The 23,282-nt window shown below is 38.7% G+C and overlaps 1 protein-coding gene across 3 annotated transcripts in view; it reads left to right on the top strand.

Moving 5' to 3' along the window:
• The window catches only part of cacna1ha (calcium channel, voltage-dependent, T type, alpha 1H subunit a), a 274,075-nt gene that overhangs the window by 195,883 nt on the left and 54,910 nt on the right, over positions 1–23,282 (top strand). For 2 of the 3 annotated variants that reach the window (XM_072559909.1, XM_072559907.1), the window contains exons 20-26: positions 6,483–6,609; positions 7,849–7,974; positions 8,381–8,470; positions 9,219–9,432; positions 12,328–12,479; positions 13,785–13,894; positions 19,880–20,013. In XM_072559909.1, the coding sequence (XP_072416010.1) occupies positions 6,483–6,609; positions 7,849–7,974; positions 8,381–8,470; positions 9,219–9,432; positions 12,328–12,479; positions 13,785–13,894; positions 19,880–20,013 (953 nt within the window). The remainder of the gene's footprint in view (positions 1–6,482; positions 6,610–7,848; positions 7,975–8,380; positions 8,471–9,218; positions 9,433–12,327; positions 12,480–13,784; positions 13,895–19,879; positions 20,014–23,282) is intronic. The other variant, XM_072559908.1, reaches the window with a different exon arrangement.

The following is a 23,282-nucleotide window of genomic DNA, read 5'->3' as shown; positions in this document are numbered from 1 at the left end:
CCTTAAAATACATTCAGGAAGAATACATTCACAATGTTGTAACAAGTACCAAGCAAATGAAATCTCTTCCACATTTGTCTGTGAAGAACACATGAACAAGAACAGCGAGATGAAATCAGACCCACTAGCAAGCAATGAGTTTCAGTTCAGCTCAACATTATTCCTTATGGTGAAATAAAGCTATAATTACCAAGAAGTATCAACCATGAGCTGACAATTTCTCAGACTTATGGTTAAACTAGCAATCCTAGCTGCAGTCCTAAACCATTGTTGTAGGTGGTGGGTGTTGGTGAACCCCAAAAGGAGGTCTCTTAAGATATTTTTGAAGAAGACTGTGAAGATAACTTTTAATATTGGAGAATAGATGGTAGTAGATTTTCTGTCCATTTTATATCCCACTCATTATGCACCTGCTTGAAGACTCTTGCCATTGAAGTTAGCAAGAAGGCAAATTAGGCAGGGTGTATAACTGGTGAACATTCTGGTAACAGGAGTTTGGTTAGCTCAATTTGGTTGGCTGGCTGGTTTGTCATGCAGAGTGGTGCTAAAAGCATGTGTTCAATTTTTATGTCAGCTGAGGTTACTATGAAGGACACTCTTCAACCTCTGCCCTCACCTGATGCATGGTAACCCCAGGTTAAACCACCCATCAGTCATCTGTTTCTCTAAGGAGAGGACAGTCTGATGGTCTGGTAAGTCTATGGCCAATTTACCTTTGCTACTGAAATTGAAAAGAAAGCTCTATATTACCATAGGATAAATAGATGCTTCATTAAATAATGGGAAGAAAAGTTGAGCCTAAGTATATTTGAATGTATTGTAGTATTTTACCCTAAGGTACCACAATTAATCTCACATGGAATTAAATCTCTTGGAAATACAGGAATTTATTTTATTATCTGGTGCCAATGAGACAATGAGTGTGCTTGTTGATCAACAGGTCCACATAATCAATGTTAAAAGAACACACTGAGTAATAGAGGTGAAATGCAGGGTGTAGTCACACGCACTGCTACACTTTATTTACACCATAAATAATAATGCAACTTTGCCTTAAATAAAACCTACCAGCTGAGAGCCTTCTCCCTTATAATCTCAACTGATTACTCTGAGATTGTGATAATAAAGTAAACCTCCGGTATTTATGATATTTAATTTTTAATGGTTTATCAAGAGTGCCAGTTCATAAGGTGTCAGTTCAAACAAAGCTTGCTGTAACACTTATTTAAACTACTGTTTAGAACTAGAACATAGAACAGTACAGGCCCTTTGGCCCTCGATGTTGTGCCGACCTTTTATCCTATTCTACGAGCAAACTAACCTTCATTTCTTTGTTTTATTATCATCCATGTGCCTATCCAAGAGTTGCTTAAATGTCCCTAATGTATCTGACTCTAACACCACTGCTGGCAGTACATTCCACACACCCACCACTTTCTGTATAAAGAACCTACCTCTGACATCTCCCCTAACCCTTCCTGCAATCACCTTAAAATTATGCCCCCTCACGATAGCCATTTCTGCCCTGGGAAAAAGTCTCTGGCTATCCACTCTATCTATGCCACTCATTATCTTGTACACCTCTATCAGGTCACCTCTGATCCTTCTTTGCGCTAAGGAGAAAAGCCATAGATTCCCTCAAACCAAAAAAGAGAAAATGCTGGAAAATCTCAGCAAGTCTGGCAGCATCTGTAAGGAGAGAAAAGAGCTGATGTTTCGAGTCTAACTGACCCTTTGACAAAGAGTCATAGAGTCATAGAGATGTACAGCATGGAAACAGACCCTTCAGTCCAGACTGTCCATGCTGACCAGATATCCCAACCCAATCTAGTCCCACCTGCCAGCACCCGGCCCATATCCCTCCAAACCCTTCCTATTCATATACCCATCCAAATGCCTCTTAAATGTTGCAATTGTACCAGTCTCCACCACATCCTCTGGCAGCTAATTCCGTACACGTACCACCCTCTGTGTGAAAAAGTTGCCCCTTAGGTCTCTTTTATATCTTTCCCCTCTCACCCTAAACCTATGCCCTCTAGTTCTGGACTCCCTGATCCCAGGGAATAGGCTTTGTCTATTTACCCTATCCATGCCTCTCATAATTTTGTAAACCTCTATAAGGTCACTTCTCAGCCTCTGACGCTCCAGGGAAAACAGCCCCAGCCTGTTCATCCTCTCCCTACAGCTCAAATCCTCCAACCCTGGCAACATCCTTGTAAATCTTTTCTGAACCCTTTCAAGTTTCACTACATCTTTCCCATAGGAAGGAGACCAGAATTGCACGCAGTGGCCTAACCAATGTCAGTTAGACTCGAAACGTCAGCTCTTTTCTCTCCTTATAGATGCTTGCTGAGATTTTTCAGCATTTTCTCTTTTTTGGTTTCAGATTCCAGCATCTGCAGTAATTTACTTTTATCCATAGATCCCTCAACCTTTCTTCATAAGACATGCCCTCCAGTCTAGGCAGCATCCTGATAAATCTCCTCTGCACCTTCTCTAAAGCTTCCACATCCTTCCTGTATGAGGCAACCAGAACTGAAAACAATATTCCAAGTGTGGACTAACCAGGACTTTATAGAGCTACAGCATAACCCCGTGGCTCTTAAACCTAATCCCCCGCTAATGAAAGCCAACATACCATATGCCTTCTTAACAACCCTACTATCCTGAATGGCAACTTTGAGGGATCTATGGACATGGATCCCAAGATCCCTCTGTTCCGCCAGACTGCCAAGAATTCTGCCTTTAACCCTGTAATCTGCATTCAAATTTCACCTTCCAAAATGAATCACTTTACACTTTTCAGGTTGAACTCCATCTGCCACTTTTCAGCCCAGCTCTGCATCCTGTCAATGTCCCAAGCAACCTACAATAGCCCTCCAACACTGTCCACAACTCAACCAAACTTTGTGTCATCAGCAAACTTACTAAACCACCCTTCCCATCCAAGCCATTTATAAAAATCATGAAACGAAGAGGCCCGAGCAGAGATGCCTGCGGAACACCACTGGTCACCAAGCTCCATGCTGAATACTTTCCATCCATGACCATCTCTGTCTACTATGGGCTAGCTAATTCTGATTCTAGACAGCCAGGTTTTCCTATATCCCATGCCTCCTTACTTTCTGAATGAGCCTACCATGGGGAGCTGTATCAAAACACGTTGCTAAAAATCCATATAAATCACCTCCACTGCTCTACCTTCATCAATGAGTTTTGTCACATCCTCAAATAATTCAGTAAGGTTTGTGAGGCATGACCTGCCCCTCACAAAGCCATGCTGACTATCTCTAATCAAACTATGGTTTTCCAAGTAATCATGAATCCAGTCTCTCAGAATCCTCTCCAATAATTTACCCACCACCGACATAAGACTGACTGGTCTGTAATTTGTAGGATTATCCCTTTTCCCTTTCTTGAACAAGGGGATAACATTTGCCGACCTCCAATCATCTGGTACTACTCCAGTGGACAGTGAGGATGCAAAGATCATTGCATCAATCTCTTCCCTCGCTTCCTGTTGAAACATTGGGTATATCCCATCTGGCCGAGGGGATATATCTATCCTCATGTTTTTCAAAATTTCCAGCACATCCTCCTTCTTAACATCAACCTGTTCAAGCATATCAGTCTGTTTCATGCTGTCCTCACAAACGTAAGGACCCTGTAAGTAGTGAATACTGAAGTAAGGTATTCAGTTAGGACCTCCCCTACCTCCAGGCACAAGTTCCCTCCACTATCCCTGATTGGCCCTACTCTCACTCAGGCCATCTTCTTGTTCCTCACATAACTGTAGAACACCTTGGTGTTTTCCTTAATCTGACCCACCAAGGCTTTTTCATGCCTGCTTCTACCTCTCCTAAGTCCATTCTTCCATTTCTTCCTGGCTACCTTGTAACCCTCTAGAGCCTGTATGATCTTTACTTCCTCAACCTTAAATAAGATTCCTTCTTCCTCTTGACTAGATGTTCTAGATTTTTTTGTCAGTCAAGATTCCATCACCCTACCATCCCTTCCTTGACTCAGTGGAACAAACCTATCCAGCACTTGCAGCAAATGCTCCCTAAACAACCTCCACATTTTAGTAGTGCATTTCCCTGAGAACATCTGTTCCCAATTTATGTTCTATGGTTCCTGCCTGACAACAGTATAATTCCCCTCCGCCAGTTAATACTTTCCCACACCATCTGTTCCGATCCCTGTCCATGACTATAGTAAAGTTCAGGGAGTTGTGATCACTGTCACAGATATTGAGTCAGAAATTCTTCCTAGACGCACCTGACAAAATTTGCTCCATTCAAACTGTTTACACTGAGGAGGTTCCAATTAATATTAAGCAAGTTGAAGTCACCCATGATAATAACCCTGTTACTTCTGCACCTTTCCAAAATCTTCCTTTCAATTGCTCTCCGTGTCTCTGTTGCTAATGGGAGAGTCTGTAGAAAACTCTAATAAAGTGACTGCTCCTTTCCTGTTTCTGACTTCCACCAATACTGACTCAGTAGACAAACCCTCCTCGACGACCTCCCTTTTCTGCAACTGTGATACTATCCCTGATTAGCAATGCCACTCCCCCACTGTTTTTCCCTCTCTCCCTATTCCTTTTGAAACATCTAAACCCTGGAACATCAAACAACCATTCCCTGTGATATCAAAGTGTCCATAACGGCCACAACATAGTAGCTCCAAATACTGATCTATGCTGTAAGCTTATTCCTTATTCCTGACACTTCCTGTGTTAAAATAGACACACTTCAACCCTCACACTGACTGTAATTTTTCCCTATCAACTGTCTATCCTTCCTCACAGACTCTTTGCACGCTGTATCTGCCTGCTCACCAGCTACCCATCCTCTGATCCATAACTCTGTTTCCCATTCCTCGGCCAACTAGTTTAAACCCTCCCGAAGAGCTCTAGGCAACTTCCCGCCCAGGATATTGGTGCCCCTCCAGTTCAGGTGCAACCCATTCATCTTGTACAGGTCCCACCTTCCCCAGAAGATATCCCAGTGATCCACATACCTGAAGCCCTCCTTCCTACACCAGCCCTGCAGCCACATGTTCAGCTGCATTTGCTCTCTGTTCCTAGCCTCCCTAGCCCATAGCACTGGTAGCAATCCTGAGATTACTACTCTGCTCATCCTGCCTTTTAGCTTCCAACCTAACTCCCTATATTCTCTTTTCAGATCTATCCCTTTTCCTACCTGTGTCATTGGTGCCGATGTGTACCACAACTTCTGATTGCTCGCTCTCCCCCTTAAGAATCCTGTGTACTCGATCCGAGATATCCCTGACCCTGGCACCGGAGAGGCAACACGCCATCTGGGAGTCTCATTCGTGACCACAGAATCTCCTGTCTGTTCCTGAAACCATTGAATCTCCTATCACTGTCAGTCCTATTCTCCTCACTTCCCTTCTGAGCTACAAAGCCAGGCTCAGTGCTAGAGACCTGGCCACTGTGGGTTTCCCCTGGTAGGTCGTCCCCCGACTGTATCTAAAGCGGTATACTTATTATTAAGGTGAACGGCCACAGGGGATCCCTGCACTGTCTGTCTATTCCCTTTCCCTCTCCTGACAGTCACCCAGCTACCATTATCCTGTAACTTAGGTGTGACTACCTCCCTATAACTCCTCTCTGTCACCCCCTCAGCCTCCCGAATGATCCAAAGGTTATCCGGGTCTAGCTCCAGTTTCCTAACATGGTCTGTGAGGAGCTGGAGTTGGGTACACTTCTCGCAGGTGAAGTCAGCAAGACACTAGTGATGACTCTTACCTCCAACATCCTGCAAGAGAAGCATGCAACTGCCATAGCTTCCATCGCTTCTGCTTTAAATTGCCAAAAGAGAGTAAAAAGAAAGCCTTACGTTACTAACCCTTCACAAAGAGTTTTTTTTTGGTTAGACGAGGAGGACTGGTGGGAAACTGTACACATGTAATGTTTCGCATTTAGCCACCACTTGAATATATTAGTTCACTTACCCAGCAGTCCTCGTGTCCATTTCCGCTCCTGTTTCAGCCTTTGCTCCGTTGATTAATGAGGTAAGTAATTTATAATAAACACACCTTCCTGGCTGCCCCCTGTCTCGTGCTCTGTCATGACCCACTGCTGAAATGGAAGCTACTGATTCATGGGGTAAATATTTTATATTCAAACTTACTTTCAAACATGCACAGTTGCTGCATGCTTTGAAATATTTTAAGCGAGAAAATTACAATTCAGGTGTTTGGGTGAATTGCTGACAGATTTTCCATTGCAAGAAGTCCAAAGAGACTTGTTAAAAAAACCTTAAGCATGATATGACTCAAATTTGGATGGGTCGAGTTACATTCGCCACACAAGTCATACTTAATACTTTTGCTGCAGTCACTTTCTGTATGATCACATGGGAAAAGCTATCCCAGCACATTTTCTCTCACTTATTATTAGAAACTCTGTTAACTATTGATTATAACTCCTGACAGCAATTTGTCCCTTTTGCTAGAGTCATCAGTCGAGCTCCAGGCCTAAAACTGGTAGTAGAAACGTTAATAACTTCCCTGAGACCCATCGGAAATATCGTACTCATCTGCTGTGCTTTCTTCATCATCTTCGGAATCCTGGGGGTCCAGGTAAATATGAGATTGTTAATGAAAGGTCAAAGTATTTTTCCCCAGAAATATGACTTCATATATTCAAATAACTAAAGCTGAATTTGACAATCAGTAAAGTAAACTAGATTGTGATGCCCTAAAAGATTATTGCCTTCATAGAAGTATGCACATCAAGATCTCTCTCAACTTCGTTCCAAACATGCATTAAAACTGTCTAAACCACAAAGAATTAGCACATCACTACACTTCCATCTAATATCACTATGATAAAAAGTAATGCATTGCTCTTTTGCAAGATCCAATTCATAACAATTCTGCAATGCTACCTGAAGACTATATTGTTTGAGAACTGGTTATTTCAACTGCACTGTGTATCTTTAGGAGTTAATCATCACAGGTATTAACCGATACTGCCTCTTGAGAGAGCAGTTAAACTGTGTCACAGGAAATTATAAGCAAAAATTATTATCATACTACATTTAGCCAGAGGAAATATTTACTTATGACTCCTTATAAAAGATTTGAAGTGTCTCAAGAAAAGCAGAATCATGAGTGCAATGCTTTTATAGTTACCATAGTTTCTTTCCTATTGTTCTATTCTCTCTCACTTATGTGTTGTTATCTCTCTGGTTTATTAGCACCAGTTGTGCAACGAGGATAAATACATGAATGTTGTGGGTTCTTTATTTGAACATAAGACCCATACTAGAACTGCTGCTGTGTCTTGTCCATGTCACATCATCTATCAAACTACACTGAGGTGCACAGTAGTACTTTAAGAAACACTCCCTTTGAAGGTGTACTTATTTCAAATCACAATAAACTGGACCAAACATTAGAGAGGGGACACTCTTCTGTTCCTACCTGTTAACCCTTCCAGGATTACGTGAATTTTTCTACTTTCTAGCTGAAAGCCTTTATAAAAAATCAGTTTGAAAACTTTATGGCTTAGAGATTTATCCGTGCCCTTCTCTGAGTCTGCAGGCCAGAAACTCAAAATGTCTTAGAAAATGTGTGATGGGTTTAATCTGAATCACAGATCACATTTAATCTGAGTTATTGATGTTAGTCATCCCTCCAGGAACAACCCCTCTGAAAGGAAATTTCAATAATTAGATTTCAATAAGTTCCTGGAAAATTGGTGGGGAACATTTTGGACCAAGGAGTTGAAGAGGACCATGACTGCTTTTTAATCATTTTGCGGATTGAATGGGTCTAAAATTCTTCTTCATAAGTCTATATGTTCATTTTTTTCAGTTGTTTAAAGGCAAGTTCTACCACTGTGATGGACATGATACCAGGAATATTACAAATAAGTCAGAATGTGTCCAAGCTAATTACAAATGGGTGCGCCGTAAATACAATTTTGACAATCTGGGACAGGTATGTTTAAGTTCTGCATTTAATGGAATAATAGTTGCAGTTGGCATGATACAAATATACCTTCTTTTCAAATGCATTCAGAGAAAAGCATAGAAATTACAAGGTTGCTTCTCCATTTATTTCATTTTCCAGTAAATTACTGGTAATAGTTTTGTGGAATTTGAAATTGGTGTAATAACTTGATTAATTTCTCTGCAAAATTATTTAATGTGGACATGCAGAAAATGAGGATCACAGTATATCCTTCATTGTCATTCGGTAATAATTCTGAGGCGTTCAATAAATAATATCATTTGGGTTTTTGGACAGTTTTGAACATATTTTAATTTTTAATCTTTGTATTCATTTTGAAAGAAAACCAAATACTTTAGAAAGACTGATAACTGTTTCTTTTTTTGTTTTTTAGGCATTGATGTCACTCTTTGTTTTATCCTCCAAAGATGGTTGGGTAAATATAATGTATGATGGTCTCGATGCAATAGGAATTGATAAGCAGGTAAAACAAAAACACTCTATGTCATCCCCTTGTGACAATTTAAGCTCAATATGCTGCTTATTTACATTTAATTCAGAATGAGTTAAAATATATTTACCATATACACCAGAACTAATGATGCTTTTGAAATAATACAAGGTATTCTGTTTCAGGATTATTAGCAATATTTCCACTTGCGGGAGTCCAAACTGGGTTCACAGATATAAGATAATTATTGATAAATCCAATAAAGAATCTTGCAGAAACTTTTTTTACAGAGTTGTGGGAATGTTAAATTTGATACCACAAAGTTAAAGAGACTTAACATTGATCCATCTAAGTAGAAGATAGATAAGTGCATGAAGTAATACAAACAGAAAATACTGGAAATGCTCATCAGATCGGCTAGTATCTAAAAGGGAAGAAACAGAGTTAACGTTTCATGTCTGTGAATTTTAATCAGTACAGTGGAGAAAGGTAAACAGCAATAGGTAAGTGAAATAGGACAGGAGTAGGCTTATATGGAATAAGCACTAGCACAAACAGGTTGGGCCAAATAACCTGTTACTATGCTGTAAATTCTGTGTAATCTTCATTTACATTAATCTTGTGAAATGTTCTGTTCCAGTAAATGGAAACTATTGAAATCAAAAATGTTCCCTTTATCTTTATGACAAATGGTTGTAAAAGTTAATTGGTTTGTTCTATTTGTTTGTTTTACTTCCACTCCTTCCTTTCCTCGTCCTGCACATTCCTATCCAATCGACAGCCGCAAAGAAATCACAATCCCTGGATGCTCCTGTACTTCATCTCCTTTCTCTTGATTGTGAGTTTCTTTGTGCTAAACATGTTCGTTGGGGTGGTGGTGGAGAACTTCCACAAGTGCCGGCAGCACCAGGAGGCTGAGGAGGCACGCCGGCGGGAGGAGAAACGTCTGCGAAGGCTGGAAAAAAAGCGCAGGAGTAAGGAACTGTGCCTGGCTGGTCGGTAGTACGTTTAATCTTTCTGAGCCCTGCCTGTTTCCAAACTGGGAAGGAAATGTGATTCCTGTAGCATGCTAGTGCATGCTGAATTCACATTGCATGATGACCTGAAAAGACTGGTTGCATTGCAATTTTTAAGGTTGAATTTATTTCAATTTTGTTTTAAACCAGACACCAAATCCTAATTCTTTCAGATAAAATCACCTACAGTGTTTTTTTGGTCCTGGGAGCAGCAAAGGGACATGGGACAAAGTGATAGAAGCTTAAGTGCCAGTCAAGTATAAAGCATCTGTTTTATTTTCCAATAAGATGTTAATAATTATATCTTCTGACAATATTCAAACATAATGTAACTAGCTATTTAATGGACTTCACAAAACTTTTTCACAAGTGTATGTTGCCTGATTGCTATTTGTAGAAAATTCATGCTAATGTACAACAAATATTTAATTAGACATTGACAGAGAACATTGAAACTTTGAGCAGGTGTAGGCCAATCAGCCTGTTGAGGCTGCTGTGCCATCATTATCATGGCTGATCCTCTATCTCAACTCTATATTCACGCGTTCTCTCCATACCCCTTGATGTCTTTAATATCTAAAGATATTTTTAAATGATAGAGAAAAATAGGAAAACATACTTGATTGTAAAGAAAAGATACTATTTCTTCCAGTTCACGTTTGCCAAAAGCAGTACCTGGAGAAGTCCCAAAGTTTTGGCTGAATGTGGCAGACTCAGAAAGATACGTAGTGTGTGCTGTACGTTTTAGTGCTGTCCTTTTGTCACAATCTGTTTATAAAATTCTACCATATAGATGTTGTGGTTAGAAGGAATGTGTCCTCTTGCATCTTTCCTAGGCAGTTTCATTGAATTATTGAAAATTTTGCTTTTTATGTTATATTTCTGCATTTAGTTATTTTGATCACAAATAACAAACAAAATTGCTTCTCCCCACTTCTTTCCCCAGAGGATAGTATGATCAGTGCTGTCGACTTCTGCAATCACAACTGTGAAACATAATTTCTTATAAAACTATTCATGACATATTTTAGCTCAGGCATGGCAGAATCATAAACTTTTCATTAAAGAAGAATTGGACTCCACAGTTCAGGATGTTCAGTCCACTTCCTTGCCCCTGGAAGAAACTGGAAATGTCAAACATGAAGGTCACTCATTCACTCACCCACTGCTTCTCCTTTAAAATTATAACTCGAAAATCTTACCAAAACTGGCATTGTGCTATTATTTCATAATCCCTGTGGTGGAAGTTTGGGCCTGCATGTTGAATCCTGATTCTTTTATGAATTATCCCTGTCATTCTCACTAGGAATATAATTACTAGAAAAGAGTGTACTATACTAGTTTGTACCCTGCAAGGAGAGATCAACAACTTTTGTGTTATTGCTACAAACTGTAGAATTAGTTAAATTTTAGTACTGCTGTCAAAGCATTAAAATACAGAAATGTGCAATAATGTGCAAAATGACTAGTGATATCAATAAATATATTTGAATAAGAGTAACCATTATGCAAATAAAAATTTTTATTACTGGCTAAAACAATGGCAGAATTAGGGCATAATTTTTGTTTTGTACAAGCTGAGGGGAACTTAAACAATAAGAGCAATGACAAATCCAAGTTTAATTTGTGCTTCTCCATTGAGTCAAGAATAAAATGCTTTTCAGATGAACTCTGAACGAATTAGATTCTGAGTGTCTCTTCCATATTTTATATTAGCAGTTTAAGTACAAACCTTTTATTGTAAATAATAATAGTTACTTACAATTTGCATTTATATTGATACCCTTAATACTAGGAAAGTGCAAATTTACGTCACCTAAAGAGCTAGAAAGGGAAGTGTCCTTCCACTTACATCATTTGTTTTGAAAGACTCTGAATAAATCTCCTGTTATATAATTAACTTACTTTATTCTCTGTTCTCCTAGTTTTAACATCCCATAGCAATTCCTCCCTAACCTCGCACTGTGCAATCCAGCAGTGCGTGGTAAATTGCATGTGTTAATGCAAAATGAGCATGTATTAATTGCATGGTATATATTTCATTTCAATAGTTGCAATATAACAAATTAGACCTATGTCATGAATAAGATCCACTCATGTAATTGTTGCTTTGGCTTTAATGCATTTGATAATATTTATATTAATTTTATTTGTCTTCATAGCAGAAACAGGGTTATTAGCATGACTAAGCTTCTCTTGCTCTGTGAAAGTTAGTGTTAAGAGCAAAGTTGTTGTTCAATTCTAATATAATTATTACATAATTTAGAAAATGTCTTTAATGGAAGACCAAAACATTGCATGGGTGAATTTTTAACAACTGACCCATTAATTTCCATCCTTCTAAAACAAACAATTCATTCTCCTCTTGTGTACCTTACACACATACATTGCTGTATGGCTGTAAGATGCGCTAGACTAGACATACTTATTTGCATGCAACCCTAAGGCCATTCAACTGGTGGTTTAAGTGCACGAAAATGATATAACTTTAGCCTCTCATCTCTGTTTTCACTCTCACTGACCATTCCTCCCTTCCAGGTTTCACATTGATGACCTGGAGGAGTTATGGTCTATGAGTAAATATCTACAGATTTTGGAATTTAATTTTGAGTTTCTTGTTCTACAAAATAATGAAAAAATCCAGTGTGTGTCTGCACCACCACTAATGTAATCTATACTTTAATTCAGATTAAACCTGTAAATGGGCATTAGATGATACTAACTCATGCCAGAAATAGCCAAGAAGTTAAATGATTTTAGTAGATTAAATATATAAATGTTCCCTGCACATTTGTGAACATTGTTGTTTATTACTTTCCCTGTGAAAATTGAAAGTAATCAAGTTTTGTTTTCTCCCATTTTTCTCTCTGTCAGAAGCCCAACGCAGACCCTATTATGCTGACTACTCCCCTGCTCGACTTTACATCCATAAGTTGTGCACCAACCACTATCTGGATCTATTCATCACATTCATTATTGGTATAAATGTTATCACAATGTCCATGGAGCACTACCATCAGCCACCTGTAAGTGTGTGGAGGAATGCAGATGTATAACCTTGCTATAAGATGGTCTGTATGGGCCATAAACCAATGAACATAAACTTCTGGTTTTCTTAATAATGATAAAAAAGATAATTTGGTGATAACACATAGCCCTGTTGTTCATAAGCTTTTAAAAAGCACAGTTTAAAGTAAATGTTTATTTGAGTTTTATTCTCATCAAGATTGGCAAACACAAATATCAACTCTTTCAATATTTTATATTTTAGGGATGCAATGCAACAATTAAATTTACCAAGCTCATGTACAGCACAATTAGTGCTGGTCCAGAAACATTAAGTGGAGAAAATACTCTTGCTGCATTGCTCAATTAATTTGAGTTGTTTCCTGCTTTTAGAGTGCAGCTGCATTTGTCATTTTAACAAATGTGACATTTTTCATTGACCTCTCCAGGGACAATGGACTTGAATGTTCCTGGTTCCTGGGAAATGAATCTGCTGGCAGGAGCAATAGAAAATTAAATAACTTAACATGATCACATCTCCAAGCAATCTTCCCTGGCAGAGGCGGGTAGCTAGTTAATTTCAAATATGTTTCCACTTGTGGAAAAATTGATGATGTGGCAAGGGCCTTCCTGGTGGCACACAGTTCTCCCAGTGAAGATGAGGGTCATTTAATGCTACTTTAGATCTCATCCATGAACCCTAGATACTAAAGAGCTACACCTATGGCCACAGGCCATCTACTTAGGGATCCGTAATTGGACATGGTTCCTGAATGCAGTTTCTTTGTTGGTTGCCTATAGGATGACCATGATTCATGTTCCACCACTTCTAAAGTTCAACTGCAGTGGTCTTCTACAGAATCTAGCTCATTGCTGTATTTTTGATTGAGTAAAATGGCAAGCAATGCTGAACTAGAAACCGGATTGAGGTCATTCCAATTCTCCTCAAATAGCAGGCAAAGAGTATCTTGCATACCATTTAGATGGCTAGATTCGAACTTTGAGTTTCTCCAGTTATTTCTAGAACTTACATTGCTACATTGAAAGGCCAACTTCTTGTATAGGATAAATCATTGTTAACACAACAATGTAACCATTGCTCAAATATAAGATTGTTGTGTTCTACTGCAACAACTGTTTTTATTTCCATATGTGAAAGAACATGTTTATACATTTGGAACTAGCGAATCATTGTCAATTTTGGGACATGTCCAATAGCTGTTAGTATTTGTTCTTTTGGTGTTAATAACATTTCATCACCCATTAAGCAAAATACTGACTTTTGTATTCTTGTAATACTTTATTATTGACTTGCTTTCCACCAGTCGCTTGAAGAAGCTCTAAAGTATTGTAACTACGTATTCACCATCGTCTTTGTCTTCGAATCTATTCTTAAACTCATTGCATTTGGCTTCAGGAGATTCTTTAAAGACAGGTAAGACACTTTTTTACTTACTTCCCTATAGAAAAGGCAGCACAAAAACACTCTATTCAGTACATCACACTTGTGCTGGTGCTAACAGTTTAACTGGAACTATCTTAAGTCTTCTTGTTTTTCTGCTCCTTTTCTCAAATGCTTGATTTCCAATTAATTAATTACTTTCTAAATTATATTACTTAATGTCTACATCAAAACAGAGCACAAACCTGACTGCCAACTGGGAAAGAACAGAAAATGATTACAATATGTAGTAAATTTAGAAGAGTCAGAAATTATAAGCAAAGCCAGGAGGGAATATAAGGAAAGAATATTAAAAGTGTATAAAAAGTAACAAACACTGTTAAAAATGAGAGAAAAAAAATTCTCAATTTGTAGAATATTGACAGATGTTAAATGAGCACTTTGCATGTTTTTAAGAGAGTGATATTGGAGAGGAATTCTGAATTGGTTGACAGTAAGATGAGCAATATTATGATGTATCAAAGATAAATTTTGAGTTAGGCCAAAGGGGAAAAACAAACCAACAGGACCTCAGTAAAACATCCTGAGATTCTGTGAAAGGAAATGGCAAAGAATCTTGAACGTCTGTTTTCGGACTCTATTGAGTGTGCTTTTAGTCAGAGGACCAATGTGATGCAGGAATTTAGATGAATGAGACAGTTATTACAGGCTAGTTCGATCAACATGTGTCCCAATATAACTTCAGGTACATTAATTCGACATGAGTTATTAGAGAGAATATATTATAAGTAACTAGCACAGATCTCAAAAGAGATGATTATGTTTCATAGAACCCATACAGTTCATTGAGAAAGTAACATTTGGTGAAAGGAAGGAAATGCAATGGACATGGTATTCACAGATTTTTTTTAAAAAGCCATTGGTTGGATGCTGCACAGGAACATTTGGAGATGGGAGAAATGGAATTTGGGTAAAGAAAGCAAACTGAATTAAGACTATGTTGGAGTGGAAAATTGGAGTTCACTGATTAATTAGGAATTTATTTTAAGGGACATTTGGAGCTTGCTTGTAGAAATTCTTGTGTATTGACATTATATTGATATTATATTGCTGATATTACATACTGATGTACACATCACACATACAGGATGTATGAGTATGATCAGCTAATTATACATACATCAAAAATAGCTAATTGCTAGTTCATTGCTCTGTCAAACTTATGTCAAAGTAGAGAAGTTGGGAACTTTTATATGCAAAGTTGCAACAGAAGTTAATGGTATCCAGGGAACCTATCATAAGAAACCCAGTGTGGTAATGCTGTTAAAAGGTACTTTAAGTGATTAGATTGCATCCAAATTGCCATTTTTGGAAAGTTACATCAAGGATTGCTCATTAACACAGAATAGAGATGTCTATCGAAGCTTCTCTGGGCTGACAAAATCAAAATCAATCTTTGACTATATAAAAAAGAAGCGTTTCTATTGTTAATCATGAGGGGAACATTGCAAAAACAAACTGTGTGCCAAACCAAAATATATGATGTCACGATGATATAATGACATTTTTAAAAGAAACAATGAGGGTGAGCCATTTTTATTTAGAAAATTAATGCCATATCAACAATACTATTAGCCTGTACATTGACTAGTAAATCTGATGATTAAGCTACATGGCATGAATGATATCTATTTAGAACTTGCAGGCTGATTTGTGGCATTCACATGCTGTTTTGTAAAAACTGTATCAGACATTTTGCCTTCCCATTACTTCTAAATGTTTGCTGGACTTTATGGTAATTTCCCATTAAATATGTCACAGAAAGTTAGGTAATTAGCTTTCTTAACTGAAATACCCTTCAAATGACATACTTTGAACATAAGAACAAGAAACAAAAGGAGGCCACTCAACCCTTTGAGCTTGCTCCACCATTTAATTGGATCATGGCTGATTTGATTTTAACCTCAACTCTACATTCCTGTATTCCTCCGATAAAGCTTTCACCCTATGGTAATCAAGAGTTTATCTACCTGCGCCTTAACAAGATTTAAAGACTCTGCATTCACGGCCTGTTAAGGAAAGGAAAGGAATTCCAAAGACTCAGAAGTTACAAGCCATCCTAACTTGGACTTGGAGCTATATTGCTGATCCTTCAGTGTCATGGCAAAATCCTGGAGTTTACTTTCTCATATTACTCATCACTCTATGACCTGCATAAAATTAGGAACTCATTAATGTGGAGACAAGATGCGGCCTACTAGTTAGTGACTTGAAATGCTAATATTCCAAATTAAAATATCACAATGTGTATTCTGGCTTTTTTTAAATGCCAAACTAAATAACTCTAGACTTAGTCACATTGTATCCCATCTACCACGTTCTAGCCCATTCTGTTTGCCGATACAATTTACCTCAAAACCTCCTTAGCTCCTTTCACAATTTATGTTTCCAGCCAGTTTTGTGACGTTAACAAATTTAGAAATATTATAATTTGACCTCACATCCAAATTGTTCATGTAGATTGTGAACAGCTATGGACCTAGAAATAATCCTTGTGGTAATGTATTAATAACAGCCTGCCATCCTGAGAATGATCCATTTAATCCTACCCTCTGCTTTCTGTCTGTTAACCAGTTCTCAATCCATAATACTATATTAACTCCAATCTCATTTAGTTTAATGTTATTTACAAAGTTTGTGATGAAATTTGTAATAAGGTCAGTGTTGAGTGGGGTCCCACAGGGCTCTGTTCTTGGGCCTCTGCTCTTTGTAGTTTTTATAAATAACTTTGATGAGGAGGTTGAGGGGTGGGTTAGCAAATTTGCAGATGACACAAAGGTTGGAGATGCCATTGATAGCAATGGGGACTATTGCAGGCTGCAGTACCACATAGACAGGATGCAGGACTGGGCTGAGAAATGACAAATGGAGTTCAACCTGGATAAATGCGAAGCAATGCATTTTGAAAGGTCGAACTCGAATGCTGAATATAGGATTAAAGACAGGATTCTTGGCAGTGTGGAGGAACAGAGGGATCTTGGTGTTCAAGTACATAGATCCCTCAAAGTTGCCACCCAAGTGGATAGGGTTGTTAAGACAGCATATATTGTTTTGGCTTTCATTAAGAAGGGGACCGAGTTTAAGAGCTCCGAGATTTTGCTACAGCTCTACAAGTAAGTGGTGAGACCACACTTGGAATAGTGTGTCCAGTTCTGGTCACCCTACTTTAGGAAAGATACTGAGGCTTCGGAGAGAGTGCAAAGAAGGTTTACCAGGATGCTGCCTGGACTGAGGGGCTTGCCTTATGAAGAGAGGTTGAATAAGCTCAGGCTATTCTCTCTGGAGAGAAGGAGGAAGAGAGGTGAACTGATCGTGGTATACAAGATAATGAGAGGAATGGATAGAGTCAATAGCCAGAGACTTTTCCCTAGGGCAGGATTGACTGGCACAAGGGGTCATAGTTTTAAGATATTAGGAGAAAGGTATAGAGGGGATGTCAGAGGACGGTTCTTTACGCAGAGAGTTGTGAAAGCATGGAATGCGTTGCCAGCGGTGGTGGTGGAACCAGAGTCATTAGGGACATTTAAGCGACTGCTGGACATGCACATGGTTAACAGTGAATTGAGGAGTGCATAGGTTAAGTTATTTTATTTTGCATTAGGATTAATCCTCGGCACAACATCATGGGCTAAAGGACCTGTTCTGAGCTGTACTTTTCTATGTTCTATGTTCTAAATTTCCAAATAATATATTATTACCCTTTTGGATATGGATGTTAAAATAGGGGCCGATGAGTTTTGGTTTCAGTTCTGAGAAGATTACATTTTTTTAAAAGGCCAGAAGGTTATTTGGGACCATGAGCTAAAGACAATCATCACATTCCATGAGTCTACGTACTTCCTTGTAAGCAAAATATATACTTCATTGGTACAGGGATCAGTTCAAGGCAAGGTCACGGTCGAGTGGTTTTGTTGCTAGGCGATCAATCCAGAGACACAGGATATTTTCTGGGATTTGAGTCCTGCCATGGCAGATGGTAGAATTTGAATTCAATAAAAATCTGGAAATAAAATGAAGTGAATTAAAATAGAATGAACTAGTTGTTCATTATCAGGGAGAAACCCTTCTTGTTCACCAATATCTTCGAAGGAAGGAAACTGCTGTCCTTACCTGATGAGGCATTCATGTGGCTCCAGACCCACAGCAGTGAAGTTGAATGCAAGCCCATCTGGTTCACTCATGTCCTTTAGGGAAGGAAACTTCCATCCTTACTTGGTCTGGACGACATGTGACTCCAGACCCACAGCAATGTGGTTGATTCTTAACTGATCCTCTAGGCAACTGGGGACAGGCAATAAATGCTGACCTAACAAGTGATGCCCGCATGCTGTGAATGAATAAATAACTGCTCTTTGAGCAGTTAGGGATGGACAATAAATGCTGGCCCAGACAGCAACATCCACGTACCTGATGTACTTGACGTTTGGCCTACATAAGCCATGTCCAGTTGTACACTTTAAAAAATTGAACATTGCAGATGCACCTTTGGCAGATTCACATACCACTCAGTGTCCGAGGCTCATCACTACTTGCACAAGGATAACTAAGGATGGACAATAAATGTTGATGTTACGACCGATACATTCCAAAACTAAATTACAAAATAAATGTGATCATCATTAAAATATACTACTTCCTTTTTCTTCCATTAACCAAAGTAGTTTAGGATTTGATATTATGCTCTTGTTATTATCACAAATACATAAATGCAGCACATGTTATTGAGCTATTTCATTTGCTTGAATTTGCTAAGTTAATCTTTTAGGTTTTCTTACTAACTTGGATTTCATGAGAAACTCTCCATTGATGTAATATTTCTAATGCTGGCTCAGGATACATGGAAAGGCGTGGTGTCACTCAGCATGAACCTAATTTTTATGTGTTAATTTGTCATAAAAATTGCTTCAATGTATTATACTGTCAGTAGGCATTTAGTCTCTGCAGACTGCTCTGTAAATTACCACTCACAATTGTTAGAATGAAACCTAAAATGTTTTTCATTAACATCCAATTCTCCAGTCCAAGCCCAAAACATAGGAAGTGTGACTATTTTGACCGAATGATTGTTTGGTCCAGCTCTCTGCAAGTCCCTTTAAATTTTACAAATCAAAGATTGAAATGATTCAAAAGCTCGCAGCATGGAACAAAGTCATGCTTGTGCTTTGAATGTTAATACTCCCTCTTGTTAATTGCAAACAGTCATTGTGGAAGTAAAAGACCCTGATGAGTTACATCTGGTTGAACAGACGTGATGTTATTTTTCAATCCTAGAAAATAAAGTTAGCAAACAGATGTTATCTGATGAGCATTTTGGTAAAGTTTACATATATCTCAGTGAAAGGTTTAAAGGAGTACTGTATTCACAGAAAATCTGGTGACAAGGATTTGTTCTTGTTTGTTTTAAAATACATGGCATAGATTAAGTTGAAACTCAGATTTTCCATGAAGTAGCAATCACTATCAGTTTCGGCTGTTCACTTGCCTTCTATGCTTCATCGCAGTTCAATGCAGTTGGGCAGGCACTATCGTATTGGGTCATGGGAGTTGGAGTATTGGCGCAGTTCAATGATAGTCAGGAACTAATGAAGTCTGGTAGATGAGTAAGGAGCTCAGGAGCGGAGTTATGGATTAAGGGCTCATCCAGAGACTTAGGTATATAGTGCCCAAAATTACCCAGATAGGTAAATCTGACCTATTCGGGGAAGCAGAGGAACTGACCATCGGAAGTTTAAATATCCCACCAATTCCCATAGATTTAGCATATTTGGACTACCATCAGGTCCTGATGTGCTTCTTGGCTCTTGTGTCTAGTTTCTGATGATCCAGAGACCCCGAAGATCTGGGCCAACACTGGTTAAATTGCAGGTGGTATGTCATAAAACTTCCCATACCATCACTATCTCACTAATTAGAGTGTGCGTGGAATACACAAATGCAAAAGCAATTTCTTTTTTTCAGATGGAACCAATTGGATCTTGCTATTGTTCTGCTTTCAATAATGGGAATAACCTTGGAAGAAATTGAAATTAATGCCTCCCTGCCCATTAACCCCACAATCATTCGCATCATGAGAGTGCTACGAATTGCAAGAGGTAATATTATCCCTTACTAGTATAACTTCTAAAATTATCTTCATTATGCTAGATTGTTTTTTGAAAAGCAATGGCAAACTTTGTACCTCTTATCTGTTTGGACTTTATATCAGTAGTAGCACATTGCATAAAGAGTAATGGATGCCTGGGAGTTATTGTAAATAACCTGATGAAGAAGCGTAATTTACATTTCTACTCACAGTTAAACATCAATATTAAATGGCAATCTTTGCATTATTTGTATGATTATTTGCTACAATTCATATCGGTCCAATTGTATATAGCTTAATCAGTTTTGGTTTTGAATTGTGTCGGTAGTAGCTGTCTGTGCCAATTGGCAATGCATTCCTTTGACTCAGTTCACTTTAAGTGACAAAGCAAGAAGTAGGAAACTAATGAGTGGACCAGCTGGCCAGTAAACTTTTATTTCACTGTAGGTACAGCTAGTTTTTACAATGAAATTAACCTAGTAATGCTATAGAACCTATACATAATAAAGTTTTTAAAACTTTCTGTATGACATGCACATTATTTTTATTTTCTGTCTTGTGACCTTTGAATTGCACTTTTGTTTCAACATTTGTCATAACAAACTGACCTCAGCAAATGCTTTTCAAGCTTTAATTGAGGGTCAACTGAAACAAAGTAGTGCTGTTGCATCTGTCAAACAAAAAAAAAAGGATACTAAAATAATAGAGGAAAAGTGGGAGAAACCCATATCCTCAAAGCTTATTTTCTTCTTCTTTATTATTTATTTAGTTACCTTTTGTTTGTGTTAAAAAATTTTCAATCCTCTATAATACCACTAATATTTTCGTTATTCTGGTTTTTTTTCTTTCAATTTGACGCAAGTTTTAACTTCTTTGCTTAACCATGGTTGGTTTATCTCCTTCCTAGAATTCTTCTTCCTCACTGGGATATATCTTTGTTGTTTGTGACTGTGGGAGAAAAATAAATCACTCTACCTGCTTACTACTTGTTCACAGAAACCATGTCTGTTTTTAGCTAAACAGAGCATACCCATAATACCTCAACTTGACCTCAGCCAGCTCAGGAACTAAACAGCTTTAAAACTGAAGGAATACACTCCTTAAATGATCTGATAATAGACTTCCTACCTCACAATAGCATCACCAATTCTGCAGCCCCGAGGGCATCCCCAGTCTCCTCAGGTCCTGAAGCCCCACAAAGCCTATCTAGACTGAGTGGCACCCAGATATCTGAAAAGAATGCACCCCACCCTGCAGACCCATTGAAATCAGGATACTGGACATTAGCACTTGCTGTAGCAGAGGAATGGAGCCTCCTGTTACAATTATTACCTGATTGCTATTACCAGATTGAGAGGGTCAGTGGGAGATTGAGGAGCAAATATGGAAGGAGAATGCAGATAGCTGCAAGAATAATAGGGTTGTAATAGTAGGGGATATTAACTTTCCTAATATCGTCTGGGACTGCCATGGTTTTAAGGGCTTGGATGGAGACAAATTTATTAAGTATGATCAGGAAGAATCTCTCATGTAGTCTGTAGATGGCCGATTAGAGAAGGGGCAGAACTTGACCTCCTGTTGGAAAATAAGGCAGGGCAAATGACAGAAGTGTGAGTGGGGAGCACTTTGGGACCAGTGACCACAATTCCATTAGTTTTAAAATACCTAAGGAAAGAATAGGTCTGGTCCTCAATTTGAAATTCTAAATTGGGGCAAGGTCGATTTTGATGGTCTTAGACAGGATTTTTCAAAAATTGATTGGGGGAGGCTGTTTGCAGGCAAAAGGACATTTGATACATGGGATTCTGGATTAGTGGTGCTGGAAGAGCACAGCAGTTCAGGCAGCATCCAAGGAGCTTCAAAATCGACGTTTCGGGCAAAAGCCCTCCATCAGGAATAAAGGCAGTGAGCCTGAAGCGTGGAGAGATAAGCTAGAGGGGGTGGGGGTGGGGGTGGGGAGAAAGTAGCATAGAGTACAATGGGTGAGTGGGGGAGGGGATGAAGGTGATCGGTCAGGGAGGAGAGGATATGGGAGGCTTTCAAAAGTGAGTTAATGAGGGTTCAAGGCCAGTATGTTCCTGTCAGAGTGAAGGGTTAAGCTGGCAGAAGTAAGAAATTCTGGATGATTAGAATTATTGAGGCCCTGGTCAAGATAAAGGAGGCATGTGACATGTATAGGCAGCTGGGAGAAAGTGAATTCCTTGAGGAGTATAGAGGGTGATGTAATACACTTAAAGAAAGAAATCAGGAGGACTAAAAGGGGACTTAAGATAGTTTTGACAGATAAGGTAAAGAAGAATGCATTGAGACTCTACAAGTATCCCTGAATGGCAGAAGAGTAATCAGGGAGAGAATAGGACTTCTTAAAGACCAGCAAGACCATCTATGTGCAGAGCCACAAGAGATGGGTGAGATCCCAAATAAATATTTGTCATCAGTATTTACTGTCGAGAAAGACATGCATGCTAGTGAAATTAGGGAAATAAATAGTGATATCTTGAAGAGAGTCCACTTTACAGAAGAAAAGGTGCTGGAAGTCTTCAAAGGCATTAAGGTAGATAAATCCCCAGGACCTGATGAAGTGGATCGAGGACTTTGTGGGAGGCTAGTGAGTAAATTGCAGGGTGCTGAGTACTTGTATCATGGACAGCCAAGGGTGAAGTGCCCGAAAATTGGAGGGTGGCTAATGTTGGCATTTGGAGAGGCAAAGACTCATTTGGGATACTCAGCATGGCTTTGTGCATGGGAAACCATGTCTCACAAATTTGATTGAGTTTTTTGAAGGGGTGATCAAGAAAATAAATGAGGGCAATGTGGTAAATGTTGTCTACATGGACATAGCAAGACTTTTGAAAGGTACTGCATTGTAGGCTGTTGGGTAAGATTAAGTCTCATGGGATCCAGAGAAAGCTAACCAATTGGATACAAAATTGGCTTGAAGGTAGAAGACAGAGGGTGGTGTGGAGGGTTTTTTCAGATTGGAGGCCTATGACCAGCAGTCTACCACAAGAATCAGGTGCTGGATCCAATATTATTCATCATTTATATAAATGATTTGGACAAGAACTTAGGAAGTTTGCTTAGAAAGTCTGTGGATGACACCAAGATTGGTGTAGTGGACACTGAAAGTTATCTGGGAATACAATGAGATCTGGATCAACTACAGCAGTGGGCTAAGCAATGGCAGATGGAGTTTAATTTAGATAAATGCAAAGTGTTGTATTTCGGTAGGTCGAAGTAGAGCAGGACATACGCAGTCAATAGTAGGGCTCTGGGAAA

This window comes from Chiloscyllium punctatum, chromosome 40 (genome assembly GCF_047496795.1).
Source record: "Chiloscyllium punctatum isolate Juve2018m chromosome 40, sChiPun1.3, whole genome shotgun sequence".
Classification (NCBI taxonomy): Eukaryota; Metazoa; Chordata; class Chondrichthyes; order Orectolobiformes; family Hemiscylliidae; genus Chiloscyllium; species Chiloscyllium punctatum.
This window is presented reverse-complemented; position numbering and strand designations above follow the sequence as displayed.